Source organism: Marmota marmota, unplaced genomic scaffold (assembly GCF_001458135.2).
Source record: "Marmota marmota marmota unplaced genomic scaffold, marMar, whole genome shotgun sequence".
Taxonomy (NCBI): Eukaryota; Metazoa; Chordata; class Mammalia; order Rodentia; family Sciuridae; genus Marmota; species Marmota marmota.
Window position 1 is genome coordinate 22,707,905 of NW_025999869.1, and position 25,761 is coordinate 22,733,665.

General features: G+C 35.4%; 1 protein-coding gene and 1 long non-coding RNA gene across 2 annotated transcripts in view; one reads left to right on the forward strand and one right to left on the reverse strand.

Moving 5' to 3' along the window:
- Positions 1–6,566: 6,566 nt before the first annotated feature.
- Positions 6,567–25,761, reverse strand: part of Fnip1 (folliculin interacting protein 1) — a 35,447-nt gene continuing 16,252 nt past the window's right edge. Inside the window, 8 exon segments of the mRNA XM_015492578.2 lie at positions 6,567–9,250; positions 11,786–11,842; positions 11,844–11,899; positions 14,394–14,591; positions 17,987–18,155; positions 19,170–20,583; positions 23,383–23,552; positions 24,557–24,703. Of these exon segments, the coding sequence (XP_015348064.2) occupies positions 9,172–9,250; positions 11,786–11,842; positions 11,844–11,899; positions 14,394–14,591; positions 17,987–18,155; positions 19,170–20,583; positions 23,383–23,552; positions 24,557–24,703 (2,290 nt within the window). The 3' untranslated portion in view covers positions 6,567–9,171.
- The window catches only part of LOC125610671, a 13,673-nt gene continuing 4,724 nt past the window's right edge, over positions 16,813–25,761 (forward strand). Inside the window, exons 1-2 of the long non-coding RNA XR_007340665.1 lie at positions 16,813–17,028; positions 17,762–17,766. This is a non-coding gene — a long non-coding RNA (uncharacterized LOC125610671). The remainder of the gene's footprint in view (positions 17,029–17,761; positions 17,767–25,761) is intronic.

Here is a 25,761-nt window from a genome sequence, read left to right on the forward strand (position 1 = left end):
ACGTAATAACTGGGACGGTGCGGTTAAACCTTTTCCAGCCCTCCGTGAGATTTAATGACTCGTCGCGAGATCTCACTTAAACCGATCAGGGGATCCGCCTCACAGTTGTGGTTTTGGCCTCTCTAGCTTCCGGAGTAGGGCCGGAAACGCACTCACAGGGTCTAAGCGAAAACAGCCTGTTGGGCAGAACTCTGGGGAAGGCGTCTGGAGGGAGACGTTTGTATCCAAATCCGGAAGCTAGGCGGAGCTCCTTCTCTGCAACTGTGACGCCCAGCCCTTGGAGAATGTGCGGAAGTCGAAGCCGCCATTCGCCAAGCAAGGAAATCCACGCATACCACTCCCTGTGTTTCTTTCAATATAACAATCTTTTGTGAAAGCTGTCCACAAAAAAGTGCTTGTTCTTCTCAAGACAAGTATTTTAACACCAGAAAAAGCAGAAAAAGCAAAGCTTTTTGACATTGGAGAGGGGCGAGTGTCCATGGTGCTGGGTGCCAACTTATAATCGCCGTTTTGCAAAGCCAGGTGTAAACCGCATTCACCCAATGCCCAGAACCGGCCTCCCTCCACCCATCTCCTCTCTCAGGTAGGTTGGCGTAGGAATGCCTGGACTTAGAGTGGACGCTTTTGCGCTTTTACATTGCATCTGCTTCCTAGCAAGCTGGATAAAGCCCATTTCGATTTACTTGTCCTTTGGTAAGCAAAACATCACTTCGGGGCAATCAGACATCAGCAAAGGCTATTTAAACAATAAAAGTTAGCTCAAAATTCCAGAATCCTTCATTTTAGAACAATGCTTTGTACCATTTCTCATTAATGCGAAGATGGGCCGCATTAGTCATAAGGTTCCTCACTTGGGCAACACCACGGACTGTCTTTTACATAACTGAAATTTAAGGTCCTTGAAGGCTTTGGCCTCATTTAGATACATCTTAATATACTTCACTAAATTGATTTAAGATTATGACGTGATTTTCATGTGTTTAATGACATGGTGAAAGTTAACATTTATTTTAGAGTAAAAAAACGGAAAAGAAAAGTTCAGGCTACAATATTTCATAGTGCCATACTCTGCACTGGTCCTGGGACTTGCTCAAACTTGAAGACTACTAACAAGTCTCTTTCTCCCTAATTTTGAGAAAAGACACCAAAGTAGATGTGGCTCAGCCATTACAGAAATAATAGTGGAAAAATCACAAAACAGTAGGCAAACCATCCCTCCCCCACATCATACACACACACACACACACACACACACACACACACGTACATACTCAAAGGTCTGCTCAATGTCAGACAAAAGATTATCCCTTCTATTCTTCAAGGATCAATTTCCAGTGTCATCAGTATCCTTAAAGAGGGGAAAGGAATCAAAAACATGGATTATCATTAACTTGGATTTTAGGGGCAAACAGACCTGAATTTGTGTCTTTTAAAACACCACTTCTACTTAGGTGACTTTTTTTTTTTATTTTTTGTTTTGTGATACTGGGGATTGAATCCAGGGTATCAGTGTGTGCTAGGTAAGCATTATACAACTGAGCCACACCTGCAACCTTGAATCTATCTTTGAACTTCAGTTTCTTCAGTTATAAAATGGGAATAGTAAAGGACTTATAGCTTCAGGATTTAAGATTACAGATGAAAATTCATTTAAACACTTACTATGTTGCCTGCACAATTCAAACATTCTTCATTATTTTCACTTTACCTCTAGGAAATTATTTCTCTAAAGTAGAAACTCAAGTTTGAAGAAATGAATAGTTTAATGTGTTTGTTCATTTCTATTCAGAAACATGAAATGTAGAACAAGAGGAATTCTTGGAAAAACATTTTTGGCAGGGGGGAAAAGTATCTTATAAAGCTGAAACTTAACACTCCATGACAGCAAGTCCACTCCTTTATAAATGTTTTAAAGAATACCTATGTACACCAAAAAAGATGGACAAAAATGCTCATAGTTGCCAAAACAAAGAAATAAGTCAAATATCAGAATGGTATACTCATTCAGTGCAATATCAGCTGCATTGCACATGGGCGAATCTCCTAACAATGTTGAGGGGGAAAACAAAAACAAAATAAGGAGTATGAATACACTCAGTGTTCAAACACAAGTATTAGTTATGGATACATACACAAAGACAAAACTAAAGAAAAAAACAAGGACACATTCACAAAAAGTCATGTTGATAGTTACAAAAATGAGAAATTATGATCAAGATAGGGTGTATATGGCCGTGCAGGGTGGGCACACGCCTGTAATCTCAGCAGGTTGGAAGGTTGAGGCAAGAGATTGTGAGTTCAAAGCCAGCCTCAGCAAAAGCAAGGCCTTAAGTGAGCCACTCAGTGAGACACTGTCTCTAAATAAAAAACAAAATAGAGCTGGGGATGTGGCTCAGTAGTTGAGTGTCCTGGAGTTCAATCCCTGGTAAATTCCCCCCCACACACCATAAAGAGACAAGGTACAGGTAGGAGGGAGCTTCTATATTGCTGAAAACAATCTACTTTTTGACATGGGTAATTGTTACATGAGTGTATATTCACTTTTCAGTATGCCATAAGAGAAAATGAATTAGTACACAAAAATAACTTGTTTTATTAGACTTTTTTGTGACAGCAATAATAGTTATCCACAATGACAATCTGGTATGCTGCTGGTGTGTCCCCAAAAAGTTTCATGTGTTGGAAGCATGAACCCAGTGTGTTGATGGATGGAAGCTTTACTAGACAGAACCCAATGTGAGGAAATTATATCACTTGGACATTGCCCCCAGAAGGGACCCCAGTAATTCCCAAGAGGGGTTGCTGTAAGAACCTTGCCTAATCAGGCCCCATGCTATTTTTAATACCAGCTTCCAGAACTATGTCTGTACATATTATACAGCTTCAGGTATTTTGTTGTGGCAATTAAAAATTGTCTAATAATGCTGTCCATTATCTAAAAATGGGCACATATTCAAAATCTATCTTGGCCTTAACCAACTTGTATAAGGTAACCTCCAGGACAGGATTTGCCAGCACTAACTGTATGTAGGGTGAAAATATAATGATGTGAATGCAAGTAATTTATTAAATTGTGGGAAAATAACATGGTTAGGTTTTTTAAAAAATTAGCTTAACTCTCTACCTCATTTTTTTTCATGGTACTTATACTACCTGATTTGTCTTTTGCACCAGAGGGGAAAATGTAAACTCCATGAGAATAGAAAAGAATGTTTGTATTTTTTATTGACATATCCCTGGCACCCAAATCTATCCCTACCTAGCACATAACTGGTGCTCAATAATTATTTGCTGAATGAAAAAAAATAGAACTAAATACTAAGAAGGAATTTTGCTATTGGCAAAATAGGCTTTTGAAACTGGGCATAATGGCACATACCTGTAAAAAATAACAACAGGAAGTAGTAGTAGTAATTGTAGTAGTAGTAAAGGCAAGGCAAAGTAAAGCACTTGATTGTTTTACAGTGGTAAAGAGAGAAATTTGGCTAGATCTATTGCACATACCAAACTGAAAGCCACTGAGCAGATGTATATGACCACCTTTCCAATTAACTGTAAATCAACAACAAAAAATGGGAGTAAAAAGCTCTGGTTTTAGTAGCACTTGGAATAAGGTAAGGAATTGAGGCATGAGTATGCTGAATATTGAGTTACCATAGAACTTCTGGTTCAAATCCAGAATGTTATCAATGAGTCGCAATCTCTGAAGGCAGGATTTAGAAATTAAAATTGTTTTGTGTATGTAGTACTGGGGATTGCATCCAAGGGTGTTCTACTACTGGATCAAATCCCAGCCCCTTTTTGAAAATAATTTTGAGACAAGATTTCCCTAAGTTGCTCAGGCTGTCCTCAAAATTGGGATCCTCAAACTTATGTTTAACATGATTCTAGAGTAGCTGGGATTAAAGGTGTGTGCCACTGAACCAACCCAGATAGGAATTAACATTTTTCGAAACCATTTACACATCTTGAGACCCTGGGTTGGATCTCCAGCACAGCCAAAAACGTGTGTGTTTGTGTGTGTGTTTCAAAAGCCAGGTGTTTGCTGGGCACAATGGTTCACACCTGTAATCCCAGTGGCTCAGGAGGCCAAGGCAGAAAGATTTCAAGTTCAAAGGTAGTCTCAGAAACTTAGTGAGGCCCTAAGCAACTCAGCAAGACCCTGTCTCTAAATAAAATATAAAAAAGGAACGGGGATGGGACTCAGTGGTTAAGCACCTCTGGGTTCAATTCCTGGTACCAAAGGGGGAAAAAAAAAAAAGCCAGGTGTTTCTAATATACTCTAAGGTTTGAGAATCTCTTAAACTCAGGTTTTAGACTAGCATTTCACCCATTTCAACTATAGTTCCTATACTTGAGACAAACTCAATGTGTCGTAAAAGGGTGGCACCATAAGTTTCTAAAGGAAATAATAATAACTCACTCCTTCCATGTATTTACACATTTCATCAGATTTGTTCTGCTTGATACAATTTACGAAAGTAATATGCCTTTATCAGTAATATGAATTTGAGCAATTAGGTGAATATAAAGACATGTTTTTCTTCTCCTTTGTGAAAACAGTCATTTGGAATTTCAATCCTAATATAATACTTCCCCACTGGGCATGTGTAAGCACATGCCTGTAATCCCAGTGATTTGGCAGAGACACAGGAGAATCACAAGTTCAAGGACAGCCTCAGCAGCTTAGCAAGACCTTATCTTGAAATAAAAAATAGAAAGAACAGGGATGTAGCTCAGTGGTAAAGTGCCTTTGGATTCAATTCTCAGTGCAAAGGAAAAAAAAAAAAAAGAAAAAATTGATAACTCTCTCTAGAATAAAAATCAAGGTTTATCTGCAGGAGGTCTAAAAGGATAGTGTTAATACAGACCAAGAGTTATCTGCAATATGAAGGGATCACAGTCTAGAGTCATATATTCCCTGGAAGAAAATTCTACTTTAAAAGAAAGGTGATAAGGGGACCGAGTGTCCTGTGGGAGAGGAGATGCTATGACCTGAGCATATGTTCAGATCAAAAGCCCCACCAAAGTACTCTTGACAAATAATGTATGGGAATTTTACATATTCTTTAAAAATTTGTTTTGGACCATTTTACTTTTTAACGGGTATTATTTTCTTTTCATTTCTTTCAGTGTTAGGGATCTAACCAGAACCTTACACACATTAGGCAAATGCTTTACCAGCAAGCTACATCTCCAACCTGTCAACTGTATTATCTGCCCAATCCCTTCCCACACAGAGCTATAATTTCCCAGCCCCTGTTACACTTTCAGCTCAGATTTGTTTCACTTGCAACCCCACCTCTATGTTCCACATTGGCAAAGACAAATGAAGAAATCCCAGATATCTTTACATCTCTCACCACAACTAGTTAAGAAAACTTCTGGTCTGAGAGACAAGATGGACTATATATAGGGAAAACTATATGATTTGAGGTAATGTTACATTCTCTATACCTCAATTTCTTTTTTTTAATATTTTTTTAAGATGGACACAATATCTTTATGTATTTTATTTATTATTTTTTGTGGTGCTGAGGATCATACCTCAATTTCTCATTCACAAGTCCTCGATGCTTCTCAGAAGTGTTGCAAGATTTTTTTCTAAGTGTATGTGCGAACAGATGAAGAGAACTGATAGTTGCTTCCCAAATATTAGCTACTTCTTCTGCATGAAAACAATGCACTTATTTTCTTTGGCTAATTGCTGAAAAAAAAAGTCATACACATAATATGATATGAAAACAGGTACTCCCAAAGTCCCTGGTCTAGTCCTGTCTCCAAGCATAACTGTTCAAGTCAACCTGGTTTGAGAAAGGCAGCTCCCCAACAACTTTGTTCATGGTTGAATTCCTGCTAGGGAGTGGGCTTGAAGGATATAAGGAAGAGCTGACTACCCTACAATGCAGATGAAAAGGAGAGACTTACTGGAATTCACATTCAGATCAGTAAACAAACCAGGATTACAACCCAAACAAATTGGCCAATTTTTTGCTTAATTGTAAAGTCTTGTAATAATTAATTTGTATTCAAATCAATGTTCTTAACAGCTTCACATAGCTTCCTCTAGGTTTTAGTTGGTTGGGTTCAGTTTGCATTTAAAGAAATTTTGTCATTGTGAGTAATACAGTCTGCGAATGTATTAGTGTATGTTTTGTTATTGCATTTCTATTCATAAGAACATGTTAAAAATTATCCAACAACAATTGGGAAAAGGCTGGTAAAATCACCAGGTTATTAGTGACAGCCAAAAGGTTTATCATTTGATGCACACTAGCACTGAGTTGTATCCCCATCCCACCCCTGTACTGGGGAGTGAATGTAATGCTAGGGCAGGCATTAAGGAACCAGGCACTCTAGTGCTGAGATTAAACCCACAGTAGTGATCTGAAGTAAATTCTTGACATACATTATTTTACTCAATTCCAACAACCTCATGATGTATATTTTACAAATACTGAAAAGTCACATGTCCAGAAGTGTCAAACATCTAATTGGTTTGACATCAGAGTCCATAATGTTACATAGATCTTATTAACATACGAAAGAAAGACCAACACTACCCATCAAATCGATGTGTGTTTATTGCACAAATTTCCCCTAGAACTGGGAGGTTATTATAATACAGGTGTACATTTGAAAAATGTATTCTGAACAAGGAACAAGTATGTACATTTTATATATCCATCATCTAAATAACTTAGAGAAAGCAGAACACTCTCATAAGACATCAAACAGAAGTAGGCCTTACGTAAAATCTGATCTTTTTTTTTGTGATCATCCTCAGTGTATGCCAACTGCAACAAAACGAAATCTGTGCTAGTATGTTTATTGCACTTAATATTTTCAAACTCAAAATTAAGACATATTAATAAATGCCAGGACACTTAGAACCAACTCAATTAGTTTATATGTATGGAAAATTAGTTTTAATTCTATCATATAAAAGATCCCTTTTTTATTGCTTGTTGCAACAATATTTTTGATATGTAACATATTTGTACCATAAGAAGTTGAAAAACTTATTTTAAACAGGTCAAAACTCTTTTGACATTCATCATACAGACCACCAAAGCAGTAAATCATTCCTTGGGCTTCATATAAGGAAAGAATGATTATGATGAAGGTCCAGAAATTATAGGAGTGTTAGGAATTATAACTCAGGAATCCTATAAGGATTAAGGTGTGCTTAAGAAACTATGAACCTTTTCCTTCCCAGCAAAGCTTAGCTTTAAGAATAACAGCAGCATGAGCCATTCACTTACTGAAGACTAGAATTACTAAATAGTAATTTATTAGACATTTCAAATAGGACTGAAAACAGTTTGATGATTAAGAAGATTGACTCAAACAGACATTACCTACCTGCTACATATTATTCTGAGCCACAACCAAAAAATAATGTACAATGGCCCATATAGGAAGTATTATAGAATCTGAATTCTGCCAGAGATCGACTCACTGAATTGCAAAAATAGACAATAGAAGAGTTCTGTTAATGAATGGAGTAAGAAAATTAAGCCAAAGAAAATACATTCATAAACATTCTGGCAGCAAGTCATCCACAGGAGACTTGGGTACTAACAAGTACCACCTAAAGGACATGGGCCAAACTGTAGGCAGATCAATTTCAGATTTACTTTCTATTAAAACAACCACTTCTTTGTCTAGTTGGAAATCTCTTGAATAAACATAAAGGGTGAGGAAAATGTGACCCAACACTAGTCAAGGTTGACTAAACAAAGAACATAAAATTTTCACTGATCATTGAAAAGTTATAATAGCAAGAATGGATGTGCTATATTATAAATGTATTTAGTAAATAAATAAACAAGTGGTTTTCTTAAGCTAATGAGTTAATTGTGATGGAAACAGTCAAAGCAGAAATCAGAATTATTTCTACCATTTAATGTATCTTAGACCAGATAAGCAAAGAATAAACTATAATTCAGTATTCAAGTAAACTGAGGTAGTAGAGCATATTGAAAACTTTATCTACCCATCTTTCTATTTACATTACTTACATGGGTTTGGTTTCATATTAGCCTTTCTTACAAGCAACATTCTACAGTATATACAAAGACAACAAAAATTGAGAAGTGGAAATCTGAAAAAAATCACCATTTGGAAGGGAGGAACTGTCACAGAAAAGAGAATAATTTATAATTTCAATTAGTGTAAATTGAATATTTTAAGCAGTGTAACAAAGACTCTGCTCCTGTGGTTTCAAAAAGGGCTGATAATGAAAATAAGGGGCTTGACTACCTGAGCACTTTTAAAGAAAATATTATTCTTATTTTTGCCAATGCTTTGGTGTAATTTCTTATCCTAATTTTCATTTATTAAATTAGTGAATATGTAAATATTAGTATTTATAAGAATTAGCTCATACTTAAAAAACAAATAGTATAAAGTAGTATTCTTATTTTAGGAATCCTCATCCTCAGCCTTAAAAAGAAATTGGCTTTATGTATATTTTAGAATATGTGAAACAGAAAAAAAAATCACATAAACTAATAACATTATATACAATTAATATTAGTTGAAAATTTTTTTTTAGAAAAGGCATGTTCACCAATTTTGTATTTCTACCTCTGCATTTTAAAAAAATAGATACATATGTACACTTGGGTGGACAACATAACATATATTTTCACTCATTATTCTGAGTTTGTTGTAATTAACAGGATGTTTAAAATACTTACATTGAGAAATAACCAGAAATTAGCTGTTTTGAAATGCAAAACAAAATAACAAATAATCAAGGTTTTTTAGCTTTCTACAGAATTAAAAACTAATGACTACTTCTGAGCCATTTAATCATGAGACACTCATTTATGAGTTGTGACAACATTGTAGTGATGACATGAAATTCCTTGATATTATTTATTTTGTAGAAATTTCAAAGTTATGCTTTGGCTTTTTCAAATGCCCCCCACTCACCAGCCAGCAAAATTATTTATGCTGCTTTAGTTTCACTTGGTTAAAAAAAAAACCTACCACCACCCCAAATCCAGTTAAAAGAAAACTCATCCAAAGTACCCAGAATATGCAATGCAGTGCAGGGTACCTGGGAGATGAACTCATTCAGACAGAAGTCTAACAGGAAAAAAATTTCATAAATACATGTTGTGCCTCTTTCCTTGGTTTCTATTTAACTTTCCACCAAAGTTAAAGAAGTATCTGAGCAACATATGGAGAATGAGTGCTTGCTACAGCAGCCAGAAGAGGAAGATCACTGGATTCAATACTGAAATAAAGAAAAGAAAACTCAGTTCAGGCTTTCTGTACAGAGAATATGAATTCTACAGATGATAACTACCTGAAATGATACTATGCCTCAGCAGTTAAGGAGTCACCTTGGCCAAAAGGAAAAGGGTGAGAGGGGAGAATAACAAAAGTACAACATTTTTTAGTAAGTAAAATTTAAAACCACAGATTTAAAAGAAAGGAAAGAAAAGCTGGGTGTGGTGGCACTTTAATCCCAGCAACTCAGCAGGCTGAGACAATAGGATTCCAAGTTCAAGGCCAGCCCCAGCAACTTGGTGAGACCTTCAGCAACTTCTTGAGGTCCTGTCTCAAAATAAAAAGTAAAAAGGACTAGAGATGTAGTTCAGCGGTAAATTACCCCTGGATTCAATCCCCAGTATAAATAAATAAATGAATAAATAAAAATTTAAATTAAAAAAAATGAAAAGAAAGCCTCTAAACTCAAAGGTAACAAACTCATGGATGCAGGAAAGCATCTCATTCACTTACTAATACTGCATTTATGCAAGGCATAATGTATAAATAATAATATCTAGTATAATAAAATAATATTATGTGTAGATTGTTTTGGCTAAAAGTGTTTCTATAATAAGGTATACTGGAAGAAGTAAAGGAAACTTCTTCAAAATACATCTTAAAACAATTTACAGAAAAAGAAAAATGGCTAGTACACATAGAAAAAGCAACTCAGACTTAACTCACAGTTGGAGGAATTTGAATAAAATTAGATGCCACTTTTCAGCTAGCAGCTTGGCAAAATTTAAAGTCTGGTAATAGACCCTAGCTCTTGCTGTTTGTGGAAATTTATATTTACTTTCTGCATAGTACTCAATATTAACTATTACAATATCTTTAAAATTTTTTAATTATGTGCCCTTTTCCCAAAAATTCTCCTTCCAGAAATATATCCTACAAAAGCCAAAGATTTATATTTTTAGGAAAGGAAACTATAAAATATATGATGGAATGCTATACTGCCATTAAAATGAGTGATCAGTATGTGCTCATATGAATAAATGTTGAAGACATATTAGAAGGTCAGTTCTACAATAACAGATAAGAGACTAAACTTTCCAAACCTGAGAGAAAGATGAAAACAACTTTTCATTAATGCCAATATGGCATGAACTTTGGCTATATGCCCATTATTTTAAAAACTAGTCTAATTTTTTAAAAAATAAAAGCATTACATATACATTTCCCTCCCTAGAATAAACAAGATTATATACTGTTTCTGATTTCCCAAATACTTGAAAACAATTCTCTATGTACTCCTCAAGTCAATAGCCTAGCCTCATCAGGACCTGAACAACAGTGTAGTACTATGGTATAAATAAACAGAATCTGCCGTCAGAAAGATATAGTTATTCAAATCCCTACTCATTCCTACTAGTGTGTAACATCTGGCATGTTAATTTACAAAATCCTGATTTCCAATCTGGATGATATTGCCTACACACTGAAGGACGACTGTAAAAATTAAGAAATGGGAGTGTAGTTCAGTGGCAGAGTGTGTACTTAGTATTTTTGAGGTCCTAGCCCTAGGCTCAATCAATTCCCAGCATGCACACACACAAAAAAGGAGTAAAACTAATAAAAGAATTTAATTCAATTTGGTTTGTGACACACAGTAAATTCCTAAATGATGTTCTCCACTTTTCCCTTCATAAAAACTGAATTAGAAAAAAAATTCTCTCTTGTTATAATTTCTTCAACTAGTATTTCAAGAAATGAAATATACACATACACACACACACAAAAAAAAAGTGGTCACAGAACACAAAAAAAGGTGATTATAGAACAACCTGAAGCCAAGCATGGTGGTTTATGTGTGTGATTTCAGAGACTTGGGGGCTGAGGCAGGAGGATCACCAAGTTTGAGGCCCACCTGAGTAAGAAGTGAGGGCCTCAGCAATTTAGGGAGATCCTGTCTCAAACAGACAGACACAAAAGAAAAGAAAAGAAAAGAAAACACCACCAACAAAGAATATACTGAAATAGGGCTTTATTATTCTCCTACAAACTTTCTGTTCCTCTGCAGTTAGCATTTTGGATAACTGTTTCCTTCCATGGAATAACTCAGAAGAGACAGACATACAGATAAGGTGAGAAGAAATATGTAAATAAACATATTTATATAAACATTCATCCTCAGAATGCTGTGACTTCACCATGTAAAAGATAGGACACAATCTTGGAAAAAATGTTTACAACATATTTAATAAATAAAAACTTACTATTAACTTATTTTTTCTAAGATAAAAATTTAGATCGTAATTCACTCTGAATATATTCTCATTATACTGCATGTAGTGGCACAATGGACAGTGCCTTTCAGATCAGTGAATGACAGGGAATCTGCTTTTGTATGGTACAGAGCAATCCAAATGAAAACAATGGCCAACTTTTAATAGGAAAATATACTTAAAAGGAAAAAGGGCAATTCTGAGAAACATCTCTTGCCTAAAGACAGAGCAATGAGAAAGCAAAGCCAGAAAAGAAACTACGAACTTACCCAAGAACCACACCCAGCTCCTTGACATGAACACGCATCTGGCCCCTCAAGTACTCACAGCATTTTGCTCTTGAAGTATAGTTCCTGCAACCGGTCTTCAAGATGCATTACACACTGCAGTTAAGGAAGAACCAAGAATCAGATGAGAAAACTGGTTCCAACTCTTTAAGAAAGACAAATTTCAAAGCATCATGTTTTTTCAATTCTATTTTGTTATTCCAACATGAACAAAAATTTACAGCACATTAAGTTTTAGCTAAAAAGGAGTAGAAATTTGTTTCTGGCTTTTATCAAAGGTTAGCTTCTAAAAGTGCTTTTTTAAAAACTGTAGTAAAGGCTGGGCATGGTGGTTCAAGCCTGTAATCTCAGCAACTAGGGAGGCTAAAGCAGGAAGATCTAGAGTTCAAAGCCAGCCTCAGCAAAAGCAAGGCATAAAGCAACTTAGTGAGACCATGTCTCTTAAAAAAAATACAAAAGAGGGCCAGGAATGTGGCTCAGTAGTTGAGTGCCATTGGTTCATCTATGTCATAGCATTCATCTAAGTCACAGCGGGTACTGGGGGAAAAAAAAACTGGGGTAAAATACATGTAACATAAAATTTACCATTTTAAAATGTATAATTTACTGACAAAAAGTACATTCAAAATGTGCAATACTCATTTTCAGGATTTAAAAAAATATTCTGTATTTCAAATTTGATAAATATAACATTATTATAAATTGATTTATTTCAAATATATAGGAAAGGGTGTATTCTCCTGTGATTAAGTCAGGTTGCAATAGTTCAGAGAATACTCTGTAATTGAAAAGGTTTCTCACCTGGAACATCAAATTAAATACCTAGATTTTGCTTTGTGCTAATAAGCTTGCTCATTTTACTAGAGACAGTTTTTCACATGAATAAATACTATAGATATTTGAGGAAAAAAACAGTAGATTCAAGTATTAAAACATTCAGATTCTTGAAGAGAGTAATCCCCTTTCCAATGAAAAGCTATTAAAGACTCCTAATAAAAGCCCATTATTAGAAAAACACAACTGAATGGATTTCTTAGCTCATCTATTTTGTGGTATATGTTTTCTCCATAATGTTTGCTTATAGATGAAAATGTCTTAAGACAATGTTAACTGAAATATATATATAAAATATGTTCAGTTGATCATATTAAATATTTAAAAGTACATAATTCAATGGCATTAAGAGATTCACAATGTTATACAAACATCACCACCATACACTCCAGAATGTTTTCTCAGTTCAAACAGAATTTAAATAATGCCTTGACATTTTCTACTTCCCTTACCCACTAGTAGCCACGATTCTATTTGCAGTTTGTCTTAATTTCTTGATACCTCATATAATTGGGATTACACAGAATATTTTTTCTTTTATATCTACCTCATTTCACTTAGCATTATGTTTCTGAGGTTCATCTATGTCATAGCTCTAGCACTGAGCTAGTCCAGCCATTTTTTTTTTTTTAATTTTGAAACAAGATCTCACTAAATTTCCCAAGCTGGCTTGGAACTTGTACTTCTCCTGTAGGGAGAATACAGCTCTCAAGTAGCTGGGATTACACTTATGTGCCACTTCACAGAAAAGCAATTTTATTCCATTTTCTGGCCAATTAAATATTGCATTGTACGTATTATACCATAATTTCTTTACCCATTCATTTGCTAATGATAACTTGAGTTATTTCAAACTTTTAGCTATTGTGAATAATGCTGCTATAAACATTAAAATGTTTAAGTCCATACTTTTAATTCTTTTGAGTATAAATGCAGAAGTAGAACTGCTGCATCCTATGGTAATATATATTTGGTTAAACTATTGTACTTGATTTCTATTTTGTTGTTATCAGTGGGTTTTTTTTTTGTATACTTGTTTTGATAACTAGGTTTTTTCTTCTTTTTCTTTCTTTCTTTCCCTACCCCACACTACCATTGTTGTTTACTTGTCTGATTTGGTTTGGTTTGGACATACTAGGGATCGAACCCAGAGGTGCTCTACCTGATGTGGCAGTGAGGGTCCAGAATGCAGTGGCATTCTACATAACGCATGGGGATGTTATATGACCATATTACAGGTGACTGAAAATTATGGCCACTGAAATTACAGTATTTTGATGTATACACAAACCTTTCAGTCTTAGCTCAGGTGACATAACAAAATAACACAGTGGCTTCAGCAAGAGAGATTTATTTTCTCACAGTCTGAAAGCTAGAAGTCCAAGATCAGGGTAGGGTGAAAGCACTGTTGGGTACTGGTGAGGGCTCTCATCATGGCTGGTGGACAGCTAACTTCTCTGTGTATCCTCAAAGAGTAGAGAGAGAGAATAATCTCTCTTTTCCTCCTTAGTAGACCCACTAATCACATCAGTGGACCCCTGTGGACCCCACCTCAGGATCACATCTACCCTTAATTACCTGCCAAACTTTTCAGCTCCAAATACTATTACAATAAGGCTGGTGGTGGGAGCAACAAACATCAAGTGTTTCAGAAAACCAATGAAGTTAGCAGTAGTATTTAACTCAGGCACATACTAAGTAAAACTTAACCACCTACTAGATTACTCAATGTTTTTCAAGGCTTACATATACTTACAAAATTTGGAGACAAGTTATGCTTATAAAGCTGAAGGGTGGAATGAAGCAGGTTGGAAACAAGACTCGAAACCAACACTTCCTTTCCCAATTTATTATCTGTCACTCGTCTCTGGCTGCTGGCCACTTGAACAGTCCATTTATCCATATCAGCTATAATGCAGACAGCTTCTGCTATTGGTTCATCCAACACTGGATGCTGGGGGGAAAAAAAAGAATTCAACTTATGATAAGCAAATAAAGTATTCAAAGATAATGCAAATGGAAGGAGGCAATGAAGCAATACTAACCAAAAGCAGAAAAGAAAAAAAAAAAGTTAAATTCTGACAGCTAACAACAAAGAACCTTTAGCAGAGGAGAATGAAATAGTTAACTCAATAACAAATACTTTGAGACATCCTCAGATGTCTCAGAGGAAATCATAGAGATTTTGTACTCACCACCAGAATTCTGTATCTTTTAATCTAGAACTTTACTTTCATCAGTCTTTTGATCATTCTTTCATTTGAAAACGTACTGTTAACTATGTGCCAGGCAACAGGGAAAATATGTTTAGCTTGAAAGGGGTAAACAATTTTAAAATAAGACAGAATTTACCCATACAAACAAGTTAATGATAAATTGTGCTTCCAAGCATTGATATGCCTCAGCACCACAGTGGCTATCCCTTAATGACATAAAGTACTTTACTGCCTGTGTGTACTAGATTTTTCTATTTTACCAAGAGGTATATCCACAGTAAAAGATGGCATTGAAAAGCAGAGAAATCAACATGTACTAACAAGGCTGTTCAACATACACTGTTGAAAAACAAATGTCATCATACTAATATATACATATACTATTATATCCCAGTTGTGTTTGCAACTCAGTGAGACCCTGTCTCAAAATAAAATACAACATAGGGCTGGGAATGTGGCTCAGTGGTTGAGTGTCCCTTAGTTCAATCCCCAGTACTCACGCTCCAAAAATAAAATTCTACTTTTTACTCTGCAAATTTTTGTATTATTTGAATGTTTATCACAGCATGACACTTTCATAATAAAAAAACTTAAGGTGTAGTTGAAAAAAATACTTTAACTTACATATATTGATAAAAAGACCAAGAGGCACAGGCTGTGCCCTTGGCTTCTGATGATTTAGCCAAAAAGATCAAAAATGACAAGCACAGGCAGGTGTAGTGGTGCATGCCTGTAATCCCAATGGCTGGAGAGGCTGAGGCAGGAGAATCTCAAGTTCAAAGCCAACTTCAGCAACTTATCGAGCTAAGCTCTGAGCTGCTTAGCTAACATAGCTCTTAGTTGCTAAGGATATAAGTTTGCTCTTGAAGAAGCCTACATTAGGCATCCTAAAAGGATATCACTTTATCCAGTAATGAACAATCACTATGCAAATTCTCTAAGAGAAATCAAATGAAAAATTTTGCTGCCCGTGGTCATGCACGCCTGTATTCCCAGCTACTCAGAAGGCTAAGGCAGGAGGATTGCAAGTTTGAGACTAGCCTGCAAAACATAGCAAGACCCTCTCTCAAAATGAAAAATAAAAGGGGGCAGGAGATGGAACTCAGTAGTAGAGGAGCCAGGCACAGTCCTGTGCACCTAAAGTCCTAGCTGCTTGGGAGGCTGAGTCAGGAGGATCACCTGAGCCCAGCCTGGGCAATATAGTGAGACTCCCTTCTCTAGAAAAAGGCTGAGTGGGCTGGTGATATAGCTCAGTTGGTAGAGTGCTTGCCGTGCATGCAGAAGGCCCTGGGTTCAATCCCCAGCAACACACAAACACACACACACACACACACACACAAACACACACACAGAATAAGAAAAAGATCAACCATAACAAAATCATGAAATAATCAAGAAACATCAATACATGTTTATGAACTATGTTAATAATATGGAGAAATAAATTTGTTAGTTGCTCAGTGACAAAAGCAAAATTCAAAATAAAAAATATAGAACCATATATATGTATTTTATATATTCACATATATACATATATGTTACATATACATACATGCATATATTCTATATACAAGGTCTCAATTATACATACATAAAGTATATAGTATATATTCACAAATACATATGCAGACATTATATGCACATGGCTCACTTACTTGGAATATATATATGGCCTCATTTGTATAGTATTAAAAAAACACATATACATATAAATATAGAATAAGGATTAAAAAAATATGTCACAGAATACCTAATACAAAACACCACACAACATAACTCTGGCATTATTATCACTTTATAGTTGAGAAAAGATGTCTTATTAAATTAATTACTCAGAACCAGCCACACACCTATAATCCCAGTGAGTTGGAAGGCTGAGGCAGGAGGACTGCAAGTTCAAGGCCAGCCTGAGAAATTTAGCAAGACTCTATCTCAAAATAAACCAAATGGGCTGGCAATGTGGCTCAATGGTAGAGCTCTTGCATATTAGCATGTGTGAAGACCAGGGTTCAATCCCTAGTACTGAAAAAAAAATTATTTTGTCCTAGGATATAGAGGTAGTAAGTGGGCAAGTCTGTTGTATAAGCATCCACAGGCTGCCAAATGACTGTCAGAGTTTTTTTTTTGTTTGTTTTGTTTTGTTTTAGTTTTGGTGGTACTAGGGCTTGAACTCAGGTCCTCATGCATTTAGGCAAACACTGAGCTACATTTCTTGTCCTTTTTATTTTTTATTTTGAGATAAGAGTCTTGCTAGCCTCAAATTTATAATCCTATTGCTTCTGCCTCCCCAAGTAGCTGGGATTACAGGTATATGCCACCATGACTGGTTGTAAGGATTTATATTAAGAATGGCTGCCACTGTATGGTAGAAAGACCTGTTTTTAGCTTTCTGTACCACACACACACACAAAAAAAATAGATACATTACCAGCAACCTTATAAAAATTTAAAGGATTATAAATGCACACTATGAACAACTTTTTTTAATAAATTACAATGTAGTTCAGTATTAGAGCATCCCTGGGTTCATTCACCAGTACCACAAGAAGAGGAAAAAAAAAACCTTGAATGTTTTTCCCCTAAGATCAGGAACAAGACAATGACACCCCTTCTAATGACATTGTACTGCTATGAGGCAGAAGGAAGGAAGGGAAGGAAGACAACAGAGATAAAAGGCATCCAGATTGGAAAGGAATATGTAAAACTGTTTACTGATAACCACAGCCTGTGTGGAGAAAACCCTAAAATAGAACTAGAAGATTCAGCAAGGTCTTAGGATATAAGATTAATGTATAAAAGTCAATGCTTCTACATATAAATAATAAACAATCCAAAAAGGAGATTACGAAAATAATCTCATTTGCATTTCATCTGTAATTTTTTGATATTGAAAATAATCTAATTTAAGGACATGTATGAGTAAAGTACATTCTGTACTTCACATTTCCATTTTGTAGATTACTATAACTGTATACTTGCTTTCACAGTGAAATGTACAAAGATGTAAACACTGTATAGAAAATGACAGATTCAGAGAAAGATGATTATGTTACATGGTCACATATCACCAAAAATACAAGGCAATTCGGGGTCCTCCTGAGTTTGATCTAAATAAAATGAAGAACACACTCACCTGCACAGCATGAGACAAATCTGACACCAGACACTGGCGGAGCTTCTCATCATTCCCAATTCCTTGAAGAACAAAGTCAGGCACATAAGACGAGCAGTAGCCACCCAGCAAGGACCTCCCAAAGTTGGCAATGTTGGGCTGAACAGCACTAACCTCAATTAACTTTGACCTGGAAGAAAGATTCCCAAAGAAGACAGATCTAATTAGTAATAAAGATATTTTACACCAGTAAAAACAAAACAAAACAAAAGAGTGAATTCTACTAGTCCATATTTCCACTTACATTATTCTCTACAAAATATACTCAGTGTAAAATCATCCTTAAATAAAAACTGCCTCAAGCGCTCAGACCACAAAGTACTCTTCTTATCCAGGGAATAGCTAATAAACAACTTTGTAATGTGAGCATGAATCTTTCATTACTTAAATAGAGTTGTGTTTTTAACACAGTCCTATATAATCAGATTCTGAAAACTGCTACTCAAAACAAAGTTGCTAATTTTGTTGTCCATATCTGGGAGTACATCATTGCTAAAGCCTGTTTTTTTCTCCTTGTTATACTTGACCTAGAGTATACATTCCTTGTTTTCCTCTTTGTATTGACCACATTTATTTTGAATAGCAATTTCCTACCTTCTCAGTGATTACCTATCCCTAACTGACATATTTTGGTCCTTTTATGATCACAATTCACTCCAAAATGTCTAGAAACTCCTAAGCAATAAGTAATCTATATATATCAACTAGATCCTGTATCTTCTCAGATACCTTCACAAAGTCTTTATGGGGTGCTTGTGGGGTATAAACTTTAATACTCCCTATGAGTAAGAGCTCATGATAAAAAAATGAGAATATGGAAGCCGGGTGCAATGGTGCACACCTATAATCCCAGCGGCTTAGGAGGCTGAGGCAGAAGGATCACGAGTTCAAAGCCAGCCTCAGCAATGGTGAGGCGCTGAGCAACTCTGAGACCCGGTCTCTAAATAAAATATAAAAATAGGGCTGGGGATGTGGCTCAGTGGCTGAGTGCCCCTGAGTTCAATCCCCAGTATCAAAAACAGGAAGAATATGAAAAGACAATCATCTCTTTTTTATATTAGTTACTACCAGCCTTCATAGCCCAGCTAAACAAAAGAAAGGTATATAACAAGGCCAATTATAGGTGAAAAAAGTTTTTACTAACCCAGGAAAAGGTATCTCATCCTCTTTGGCCCAATCTTCTTGCTCTCCTCCATAGTAACTGCTGATTTGTCTCGGCATATCATGACCTGTATCTTCACTTTCACTATCCCCAAGGGCACTATCTGAACTTTCATTTCTTGGAATGTCCCATTCAGTTCCTACAGCAATTTTTTTCTCTGAACTCTCTTTATCCCCATGGGGGACAAGAATGGAGAGTGTATCTCTTTGGTCCTGCTGAGGAAAGCAGGTTTTACACGAATCTTGGTGAATTGTTTCTATACATTTACAAAGTTCATTGTTCTGTTTGCTATTTTTTGCACACAATCTTTTTGAAAACTCTAACATACAGCAGTGTTCTTTACTGTCTGTACTTGTTTTAACTGGAACATCATCAATAGTCCTGGTTTCAATTGAATCATCATTAAAATATTCATCAAATAAGCTCAGGCTTTCTGGGTCTGAAGGACTCCAACAGGGAAGTTCACAGGGCTCTCCAGAAAGCAGGCTTTGTAAATCAGACTCTACAGATTGGTCCTTGTTTGGTTGTTTAGTTTCTTGATGTAAATCATTAGCCCCTCTGTCTTTCTTCAATGGTTTGGTGTGATGCCTAGTAATCTGATCCACCACAGCCTGACTCCTGAGTTCAGTATCTGAATCAGGTGACATAGAATCCCCAATCAGAAATGTAACCTTTGTCTGGATGGCCTCACAAGAAAATGTAGCAGGCACAGTCTTATCTGGAGGTTTCTTTTCCACAACTATTCCTGTGGATCTCATTACTTTGCCTGTGTGATTATCTGGATCCAGCAATTCCTTACTCTGCCATGTTTCCTCTGTTGGCTCTGAGTCTGTTTCTGACAATACACATTTGTCTACCGGAGCAGATCCTGTGCAAACAACAGTCTCTAACTTGGTGTCAAGGCAAGTTCTTAATTTATCTCTACACTGTTTAACATCAACAGTATTTTCTTCTTGGCAGTCAGAAGGAGAAATTATTCGGCATTCATCTGAAATTCCTAGCAGTTCCTTATTTGGAATATCTTCTTTCTCTTGTTGTGACACATTTTCTGAATTTTGCCCAAGGAGTGGATGACTACAGTATTTACAGTTACAATTAGAAGTTCTTGTTTCTTCGGACTCTTTAAACAGCAAACTGCTTTTGTTTCTATGCATTGTGATAAGCACATACTCTGATTCTTCTATTTCACCTTTCTCTAAAGTGGTAGTAATCACTGTGCCTGGCATAACAATGGCCTCATCTTCTCCATTTTCTAAAAGATGGGTTTCTTGAAGTTCAGAGCATCTTATAAAGTAAGTAAGAAAATAAAGTAGCCTCTGGACCATATCTTGTCGTTTGCCAACTACCACAGTCCTTGCAAGCCGTACAGGAGAGCCAATAGAACCATACAAGTCCCCTGTAATAGAAAAATGTTAATGGACACATCCTCAACACACAGCTAAGGAAGCTATTTTCAATTATGAGAAAACTACTCTTTTTTTAATATTTATTTTTAGTTGTACACAATACCTCTTTTGTTTATTTGTTTTTACGTAGTGCTGAGGATTGAACCGAGGGCCTCACACGCGCTAGGCGAGCGCTCTACCACTGAGCCACAACCCCAGCCCAAGAAAACTACTCTTATTGAATGAGTAGTGGAAAAATTTACTGTTATTTAAAAGAGGACTGAGTATTCAGGAGAGTAGGGTAAATGGTTATAACCAAAGAGAAAGGTGAATGAAGGAATTAAAAACTTCTTGCTTAAAGAGTTGCTGTGATTTTGAAACTTCAAAGAGTCACATTTATTAGGCATATTCTCTATGCCAGGATCTAGGAGAAGTACTGCCTGAAGTAGTTCATATACAAGGATTCTATAAGCTATATCCAACATAGAAAAATGGAAAGCACAATATCTGCTGGAGATCAAGAAGAGGAAGGGAGCAGTGATGGCAAGGAGTAGAGCTGGAACAGTCACAACACACATTCCTATATTTATGCTATAACTCAAAATTAAACCTGGAATCGGTGTGCAAAACAACTTAAAAATGGAGAACACAAATTTAATAAATTTAATTCAATTTTTGTAAGTTGTCAGTATACACATTTAAAAACCTCTATTTTTACTTTATAAAAACTCCATATTTTTTAAAGAAACAAACATTAATGGGTCTCAAATGAATGTATGTTCCACGTGGCATTATGGTAAGTTTTATCCTCTGACTAAAAATACTGGCTCAAATATTACAATGCCATTGTTCCAAACCAAATCCAAAATTCTCACTAATGACTAAAAATTCAAACCAATTTGGCATAGCAAGTGAGTCTTTCACAACTGGTCCCACTTTACTTTTCCAGTTATACTTCTTAATTTTCTTTCCATCTTTTGAATCCAAAATCCCACTTAAAATCAAAACTCCTTTCACTCATGCAATGTACTTACTGTTCCCTATCTCTCTCTGATAGTCCAGAGCTTCTCAATTAGATATTGTCACTGAAAGAAGTAAGCCCCTCTTATTGAACTCACACTGGGCATTTATATTTCCTCTTTGAATTGTCATTCTTGTCTGGATATATATTAGCTACAGTTTTAAACATTATCAACCTTTTTGAAAAATGTTTAGTTGTAGATGGACACAATACCTTTATGTGGTGTTGGGGATGGAACCCAGTGCCTCAAGCATGCTAGGCAAGCACTCTACCTGAGCCACAACCCCAGCCCTAAATATGATCAACTTTTTGAAGGCAAAGACCAAACTATTACTTGTCCAAAGAGCACTGGAGGGTATAAAGACAAGACCAAATTATTACTTGTCCTTATACCCTCCAGAGCTCTTTGCAGAATTGTGGGTTCAGTCCCCAGTACCAAAAAAAAATATTTAATTTTTCTGTGCATGTATGAATATCTAATAGCAAATCCCATCATTATGTACAACTACAACGCACCAATTTAAAAACATGGAAAAAAATGACTGCAGAATTGAAAATAAATTTGAAATGTCCCAATTTTAAAATGCTAATTACTTGTTTTAAAAAATAATTACTATCCATATAAAAATATTACACAGCATTAAAATAAGTATTAATACATACAACATAGAAGTGATTCTTAATTATGTTGAATGAAATAAGTCTGACCAAAAAAAGTACATATTGTAACAGAAAATGAGCTAATTTATAGTAACAGAAATCAGACCTAAGAATGGGGGGAAAGGGTGGAAGGAGGACAATGAAAAGGAACAGGAGGAAGAAATTACAAGAGGGCATGAGAAATCCTTTGGAAGTGATAGATATTTTCAGCATTTTGATTATGGGGATGATGTCAGAGGTATATGAATACATTAACACAGAGACACATATCAATTATATACTTTAAGTATTCATTTATTCTATGTAAACTGTAACTCAATAAAGCAACAGGTAGGGAAGGAGGAAAGGAGGCTGATTAACATGAGATAAAAAGCTACATGCCAACCTGCCTGGCAAGCTCAATCACCAGAGAAACCTATAGGAAGTTTCAACCAAGTCACCAAATGTTCTCAACTTATCTTCCATTCACCATCTAACGGAAACAGGATAGAGTAGATGTAATAGCTATGTTTACCAGACACTGTCTGAAGTACTTTACATGTATTATCTAATTTTCATAATTGTTTGAAGATGTACTATCTCCATTTTTTTAATAAGAAAAATATGGTTCAACAGTGGTATGCCCGACTTTATGGAGTGTAGCATGTTTTTTCACGCCCAGAACTTATCAATCATCCACCTTCTTATATTCCCCACTTATTTAGTAATGCCTAATACTAAGAAAGAACATTTTCCAAAATGGTAACCAAACAAAAAGTGGAACAATAGAAATCTCAACGAACTGCTTCTCAACTAGATGTATTCTAGCTATCTCAGGTGACTTAGTTGGTTAATTCTTTCTAGACAAAGTGTGAAAATGCATAACACTCTGAAGACCCTGAAGTACTAGTAAAACAGCCATCAGTCTGCAACTCTTGCTTTAACTGTGGTTCTCTAGCTTTGAGGAACGATAACAGGCTTAACATGATAGGACAATTTAACAGACATATAAGGACAAAAGCAGAAGAGATGCTTTAGAATTAAGGGAGTAAAAGAGAGGATTTCATTTTTTTCTTCTTATAAAGTAATTCCAGATAGTTACATAAAAGTCTAAGTATAATACACGGTGTAAGAGTTTCAGGTTACATACCCAGCTGTGCCCAGAGTGGATTATATGGATGAGTCTTTGCTAACATGTCCACGCTCTGAGAGGAATATTTTTCTAAAAATATTTTAATAGGTGGTTGTCCATTTGGCATGACTGTTGGCACCCAGGCAAGATGATTGGTCAAAACTGCAGTTATGAGAGCTGGCAAGAATCTAAAAACAAAACACATCCCTATCAGATTCTAATCTACCTTCATGAAACCTTAGGTAAAACATTTTGACAGAATAAGCAAAAAGAGCACATATTTTCATGGCCAAATAGCATTAAAAAGGGAAGGGAAGAGACTAAAGGATAGGTACACCACCAGCATGAAAAAGTAATAAATCTATTCCTGGGAAACAAATTAAAGAAAATCTTTAAAATAAAGAGAACATTCATAAGTTATTTGGATCATAATTACAAAACAAGGATGCCATTTTACTTGAAAAACTAGATTCTTTTGAGTGTTAATCTGCTTAGTTCAAACCAGCAGGTCCTTAGATTTCTAAATTACTGAATGAGAAAAATGAAGGATAGTACTAAGAAAACTTTGTCTACCATTAAAGAGAATAAAAACATCTGAATTACTCATACGGATTATGAGGACTTGGTGAATAGTTCAAAGAAAACAGTACGATAAAATATCACATTTAAAATGTATCACTGTAATCCTAGCACTTCATAAGTATTTTTAAACCTCTCCTATGAAGGTATCATAAATGGATACATGGGACTAGGGTTGTGGCTCAGTGGTAGAGCACCCCCCTAGCATGTGGGAGGCACTGGGTTCAATCCTCAGCACCACTGAGGATTTATTTATAAAAATAAATAAATAAAATAAAAAGGTGTTGTGTCCAACTACAACTAAAAAAGTATTTTTAAAAAATGAATACAATTCACAAACAGGAAGTCTCAGAGTTTTCTGTGAGATGTCAGGATTTTTAACATGTAATTTAAGACATTTTTTCTATTCTTCATTCACTAGGTTTTGCAGCACTCTTCCATACTCTATTGTTTAATTATTTTGAGAGTACTGTTTTGATTACTAATAATATGAAATAATTATGAAAACAATAAATCATCATCCCAGTTCTGAAACTGAATTTGCTCACACTCTAGATATCTAGTTATAGTAAATAACAAATATACATATATAAACAAAGAAAGCAAGTCATACTGATTTTTGGAAGCATTTTCCATTAAAAAAGTGAACTCCTTCATGAATCGATGACAAAGCTGGTTCTTTTCTGGAGTCCCCGACATCATTGTAAGCCACACGGGCTCTCCAATTCGTGGCATTGTGTAAAGATTACAAATTGTTGTTCTAAAAAGAAAGACCCATTATGAAATTCATAGGAATTATGAAATTTTATGGTTCCCCAAATTGCATAATCTTGAAGTTACCAGCTTAGAACTTATACATAGATTATTAAAGCTTTTGAAAAAAGTCAATGAACCAAGTCTTTTGTTCTTTGTCATCAGCATGGTAGCACAGAAAATATATTTTAGACATAAATGTTACATCAGTTTCTTCTACCTACCTGTAAGATGAAAAGACAGGGCTGGACAATTTTTAAAGCCCCATCAAGCTCTACATTTCTAAAGTTCAGGCTGCACTTAAGCATATTGTAAATCATTAATAACATATGCAAAAAAAATTCTTTTTTTTTTGTTGCAAAAAAAAATTCTGATAGGGTAACAGCTTATCCATCCACCCACTCAAACCTGTAACATTTTGATGCTCTTTAGTATATAAGTCTGAAGAATACTGACTCTATACATACATGCTATGTTTTATAATTCTCAACCTTCTGTAGTTTTCCCCTGAATCAACATTAAGAAATATTACTGAACAATTAATATGGTGCTTTCTTAGCTGTTTCTTGGATTAATTTAGACAATAGCTAGTCTTGTGACTTGTATTATATCCTAAACACTTCAAAACAGATTCAAATAGGCAAGTGTTTTTCCTTTTATATCAATATTTATTCAACCAAGTCCTATGTACTGAACAGAAAACACAACTATGCAAAACTTGAGGCTTAAGAACCTTGTAAGACTTGGAGAAACTACAGAACAATATATCCTACCTTCTACTTTTTAGAACAATGCTGTCTAACAGAACTTTTGTCAATGATGAGAATGCTCTAAATCTACAGTGGTAGATATCAGCTACATGTAGTTTATAAACACTAGAAATGTCAGTCATATGAATAAGTAATGGAATTTTTAATTTAATTTAATTAGCCACATATGGCTAAAGGCTCAGAGTATAATGGACAATACAGCTCTAGCAATTTTTGAAACTTCCAAAAAAAATTCTGTTATTATCCCTTTCAAATTAGTTCTCTAATACCTAGAATCAAAAAAAAAAGATGTGTA